Genomic DNA, 6,000 nt, shown 5'->3' on the forward strand with positions numbered 1-6,000 from the left:
ATAAACGACGTAACTTCGAGGTTAACGTATCCAGCAGCAAAGAAAAGGCATATTCTCCAGTTCCCTCTCCTTGAGGTGAACGTTACTGTTTTTGACGTCAATTTCGACTCGTGTGTTGTGAACCGAACGATGATGAAAGTCAACAGACAGCTCTTTCCGTCTTCGTGACGTCACGTTTACACGAAGTGTTATGAACTGTAAGTTGCCCATTCCGGGACGGCAAGTGGCCTGACCATTTGAGTTTTGCGTCTTATAGTTTTTCTCTCGGAACGGCATCTGTTATGACGGAGCGCTGAGTCTACAAGCACCACCGCTGTAGGGGAGCCCTGCTCAGGACTAGAAAATGCTCAGAGCCGCATTGTCGGTCGCCACGTACGCAATCCGACGGTGGTAAGACGGCAATGCAACGCAAGAGACTGGCACCGAAGCGTGGAAGAGTTTGGAAACGGACTTTTTATTAGAACGCTTAAATTCACGGGGATTCCTAGTATCCGTGCAGTGCGCAAGTTCAGAGCGCAGCACGTGCATTATTATTCCCTTTCTCTTCTTGTGAGGGTACCTTATCGAATCACTCACATTATTAATAAAGGGCGGAGATGGCCGCGAAGATATTGATGCTAAACGTAGGTGACTTTCTTTTTCCCTAATATTCTAATTGTGCGTTTTCCCTCTGTTTTGTTTTTGTAGGCCGGCCGAAGTGGCCGTGCGGTTAAAGGCGCTGCAGTCTGGAACCGCAAGACCGCTACGGTCGCAGGTTCGAATCCTGCCTCGGGCATGGATGTTTGTGATGTCCTTAGGTTAGTTAGGTTTAACTAGTTCTACGTTCTAGGGGACTAATAACCACAGCAGTTGAGTCCCATAGTGCTCAGAGCCATTTGAACCATTTTTTGTTTTTGTACTCAAAAAATTATCAATTTATGAATTTTGATGTAGTGCCATATTTTTAGTGACCGACATTCGGATACTAATTGTCCAGCGACTTTCTCTGGTGGCGACACTGTGCTATTCTGTATTAATTCACTTTTGTGCCACTCAGATAATTAATTTATTGAATAAATTGTGTCTCGCCAGATCTATGAATTTCGTTTGGTGACTGGAAGGGGAACCTTTTTACATTGACTGCAACAGGTTCTTTCATCAAAAACAAGCGATTACGGCCACTATCAAATCGTGCAAGAGAGAAGGCGTTCCCTTTATGCGCACAGTTAGTTCATTAAGATGATATGCTACTTTCATGGGGGTTCCCTGTAGCGCTTGATCTGGCTTGCTAGGGAAAAGAGCAAGTTATCTTATCAGCCCAGGAGCCACTCGTAGGGCCGATGGTCAGTTCACAAAACACCAGCTTCTTGCAAACTCCAAACTAAATAAACTATCGTGTGAAATACTGTACTGTATAGTGCTACAATGTGTTAATTATTAACATCGCTGTTGTGTGCTTTTTTTTAATGAAGTAACTTCAGCAGATGGGCTGTTCTTCAACGTGACTGCCATGATTAAATTGTAAATTGAAAATCATTATCTTCATTTCATAATTATTCTTCATTTCATTAGGTTCATTAATTCTGATTTTGAGGCGTATATATAGCTGCAGAATGTGAACACGAAAATGCCTTTAATATAGCGTACGTGTGTGTGAGGTTGACACATTACGTACTCATACTGCTTAGTATTTTTCTAGTATTTTTCGCGTAGACTTACATGACTGTTCTCGAATAAGATTTCAAAACACTTAAGGCGGAAGCGACCACTTCCCCCTCCTCTTCCCTCGTCTTCAGCATCTCGCGAATAGCAGGGCTCTGGTTGTCACTCCACTGCACGGTAGGGCACTTCGCGCTTGAGCCTTAAGTGGCTCCAGTGGTTCAAATGTTTCTGAGGACTATGGGACTTAACATCTGAGATCATCAGTCCCCTAGACTTAGAACTCCTTTAACCTAACTAACCTAAGGACATCACGCACATCCATTCCCGAGGCAGGATTCGAACCTGCGACCGTAGCAGCAGCGCGGTTCCGGACTGAAGCGCCTAGAACCGCTCGACTACAAAGGCCGGCTGGCTGCAGTGGACCGGAGCGAGTGACAAGCAACCGGTGCAGCCGCAAGTTTAAAAGCTGTACTTTTAAAAAGCCGCCTCTTATAGCCGCGTCCACATATTGCTATGGCTGCTTCGACTATGCTACAGTAGTTTCGCTGGGAAGCCCTTACAGATTCCCCATACAGACCCGATTTCTCCCAACGCTATTTCATATTTTTGGAGCCCTAAAAAAAGACGTGCGTGGCCGTCGATTTGCTTCGGAGGAGAAGGTGCACACCTGGGTACGATCGTGATACCTTAGGCAACCACAAACATTTTTCCATGAAGGCACTGACCGTCTGTCTCAAATTGATAAATGTATCAACAGTTATGGCGATTACTTTCGAAATAATAAACAGTTTAGCTAAGTTTGTTATCTGTCTCGTTCTCGTCTGAGTGCCCGTTTTACTAAGATTTTCTCCATTGTCTGGCACCTAGATCAAGTCTACGGACATGCAACAGAGCATCAAGAACACAATGTAAGTCGGCTGTTTAGGGTTTTATGTTGGGTATGCCACGTAGTGTTCCGTATGAAAATCGTTAAGCGCGCTGTGGGCAGTCTGTGGCTGGTTGGACTCATTGTTGGAATATTCGCTAGTGTAGTGTTGGGCAGTTGGATGTGAACAGCGCGTAGCGATGGCCAGTTGGAGGTGAGCCGCCAGCAGTGGTGGATGTGGAGAGAGAGATGCCCGAGTTTTGAGAGGTTACTATAAGCGGACGATCTGGACATGTGTCCGCCAGAAAAAGGAAATTTGTAAAGATGTATGTCATGAATTGATATATATATATATATATATATATATATATATATAAAGACTTTCGAACGTTGTTAAGGCAAATACATGGTTTGTTCTCTATCAAAATCTTTCATTTGCTAACTATGCCTATCAGTAGTTAGTGCCGTCAGTAGTTTGAATCTTTTATTTAGCTGGCAGTAGTGGCGCTCGCTGTGTTGAAGTAGTTCGAGTAACGAAGATTTTTGTGAGGTAAGTGATTCATGAAAAGTATAGGTTATTGTTAGTCAGGAATTATTGAAAGTCAGATTGTTTTGCGCTAAAAAAATTTTGTGTGTCAGTTCAGTGATGATCAGATTGAGTAAAGAGAGAAATGTCTGAGTACATTCAGTTTTGCTCAGCTGTTTGAAAAGCAAATAACGTAGAAGTTTACCAGCACAGTCATTCTTAGTTTTCAAAGGGGACGATACATAAATAGTGTTGAAAACGCGTTTTGTGGAAAAGATGCCACGTAAAACGTTTTCCATTTCCGCTCTATTCATGAATAAGGAAGTTCGCTTACCTTCACAGTCAGTTGCTGAATGTTTGTTTACCTCACTTGTCCTAACTCACATAAGGTTATAGCGAGGAACAATGGAGGATCTATAATGAAGGATTTACGAGGGCTATTCTGAAAATAAGGGCTGATGTGGTGCGAAATGTAAACCACAGTGAAAATCCGATGAAGCTTTGCTCAGACGTGTTGGGCAGTGTCTCTAGTATGCCCGTCGATCGCGTCACCTCCGCTCTTTTCAGTTCTGAGCGAACAGTGAGCACGTTAAGATGCTTAGAACAAGTGTCTCCCGCCAAGTATGAAGGCCTGGTGTGAGATTTCACCTGATGTCGTGCTGCCCACATAACATAACTGTCAAAAGTTTGTAAGTTGGCTGTTCAGGTTTTTATGTTGGTGACGCCACGTAGTTCTCTGTATGAAAATGGCTGTGTGCAGTCTGTGGCTGGTTGACCTCATTGTTCGAATATTCGCTAGTGTTGGGCAATTGGATGTGAGCCGCCAGCAGTGGTGGATGTGGAGAGAGAGATGCCAGAGTTTTGAGAGGTTACTATGAGCGGACGATCTGGACGTGTGTCCGTCAGAAAAAGGAAATTTGTTTAATTGGATGTCACAAATATATATATAATGACTTTTGAACGCTATTAAGGTAAATACATTGTTTGTTCTCTATCAAAATCTCTCATTTGCTAACTATGCCTATCAGTAATCAGTGCCTTCAGTAGTTAGAAACTTTTAATAAGCTGGCAGTATTGCCGCTCGCTGTATTGCAGTAGTTCGTGTCACGAAGATTTTTGTGAGGCAAGTGATTCATGAAAGGTATAAGTTATTGTTAGTCAGGGCCATTCTTTTATAAGGATTATTGAAAGTCAGATTGCGCTGCACTCAAATATTGTGTGTCAGTTTAGTGATGATCAGAATAAGTAAAGAGAAAACTGTCTGAGTACTTGAGTTTTGTTCAGCTGTTTGAAAATCAAATAACGTGAGTTTTCCCAGCACTGTCATTCTTTACATACAAAGGAGAAGCTTTAAGTTTCCTTCTGCATGACAATTCTCGGCCGTACTCTGAAGGGGCAATGCAGATGCTCCTGCAGCGTTTTCGATGGGGAGTGTTTGATCAACCACAATGGAGCCCGCGATTGACTCTCCCTGAGTTTCATTGGCAGGAAGCACAGGCGACTTCATTCTACGACGAGGGTATTGGAAAGTTGGTACAACGCTACGGCAAATGTTTAAATCGGGGCGGCGACTTTATACAGAAGCAGCTGGAAGGGATAGCTAATTGTTGCAAATAAAACATTTTTTATTTTCACGGTGGTTTCCATTTTGTGACCGATCGGACCTTACTTTCCGAATAGACCTCGTATTTAGTCAGCGGTTTCGAATATGTTCCTTGGAATGTGGTAGTGAAGGGAAAAAGTCAGTAACGTAAGTGGCAGCTATAATCGTGTTCTTGTATTAACCTACACTTAATGAGTAAAGGTGAAACATCAGGAATGTGCCGTCAGTGGCTGAAAATGTGTTCTCACACTCGCCAATAATAGCAAATAAAATTAAAATTCAAGCAAATACTGTCAGTTGCAGTCTGTATGGGTTTCACATTCGTTCTCACCTAACAATGACCACAATGCAAAAGAGTGTTTAAGGACCTATTCAGTCAGTTGCTGAGATTGTACTTCTCACGTTAGTCTTCATTCACCCCTACGTTAGTAGTAGTGTGTGGACATGTTTCGTTAATATTAACTTACCATCCTCGTTCCATGCCCCTTCTACTTGGTAGGCAGCTGTTGCGCAACCGAAAAGAAATCCATCCGGAAACGTGTTAGCTGGAGTCTGTGCAGAACCCACAGCTAATACGGCTGCGAAGAGCACATGCACCAACATTGTCAGGGAAGCAGTTGCGAACTTAGGTGGGACCGATGGCCATCGGACTGAATTCGTGCTTCAGGAAGATAAGGTGGTGTTTACTTCTCGTAATCTGCCAGCACTCCAATTAGTGAAAGATTTTGATTAGATTTACGTAATGGACATTTTCGCGAGGTTGCATATAGTAGCTAGAATAATGAAAGGAGAAGAAGATTACACTGTCTATAACGATTTTCCATTGGCATTACTATCTTCCATGTCTAAGGCAGAATAGATTTCGGAGACGAGGATCTTGAGAAACACGTCGCGGTGTCTGTACTTACGAGATATCAGCTAACAGGTGAATGTCGTTGTCCATGACTTTGGTGTCTTTTGATTGGCGCTATCTCTTAATCGATAACGTATGTGCCTGTGAAATGTCCGATACGCCAATAGATCGATGATTTATTGTCTATCAGAATCCAATGTGATGTTCTGGTCGGATACAATCATAGGAAACAGAAGTAATACCGTGTATGGTGTGGCGAACTATACAACAGTAGCTTTTTTTCCCTTTATACACGGTGTTTCACAATTCATGTTAAACTGCGAACCGCAGCCACGCCGGCCGTCTCACATATCCCAATAGGTCGGGAGAGAGACCCGCACACGAGGTTGGCTCAGGTGATGCACAGACTAGAAGTCACACTAATCCATGAACGAAGTGTCAGGCGGCGGCAACCCTTTGCGTGGTTATGCAGTCAGATAAGATGTGGTAGGAAGCACTAGTGGTCTGCTGGT

The 6,000-nt window shown here is 43.3% G+C and overlaps 1 protein-coding gene across 1 annotated transcript in view; it reads right to left on the reverse strand.

The window, feature by feature from the left end:
- LOC124622588 (myrosinase 1-like) overlaps window positions 1-5,269 on the reverse strand; it is a 99,404-nt gene extending 94,135 nt beyond the window's left edge. The window contains exon 1 of the mRNA XM_047148337.1: window positions 5,103-5,269. Within this exon, the coding sequence (XP_047004293.1) occupies window positions 5,103-5,238 (136 nt within the window). The 5' untranslated portion in view covers window positions 5,239-5,269. The remainder of the gene's footprint in view (window positions 1-5,102) is intronic.
- Between the last annotated feature and the right edge of the window lie 731 nt (window positions 5,270-6,000).

The sequence above is a fragment of the Schistocerca americana genome, chromosome 7, assembly GCF_021461395.2.
Source record: "Schistocerca americana isolate TAMUIC-IGC-003095 chromosome 7, iqSchAmer2.1, whole genome shotgun sequence".
In the NCBI taxonomy this organism is placed as follows: domain Eukaryota; kingdom Metazoa; phylum Arthropoda; class Insecta; order Orthoptera; family Acrididae; genus Schistocerca; species Schistocerca americana.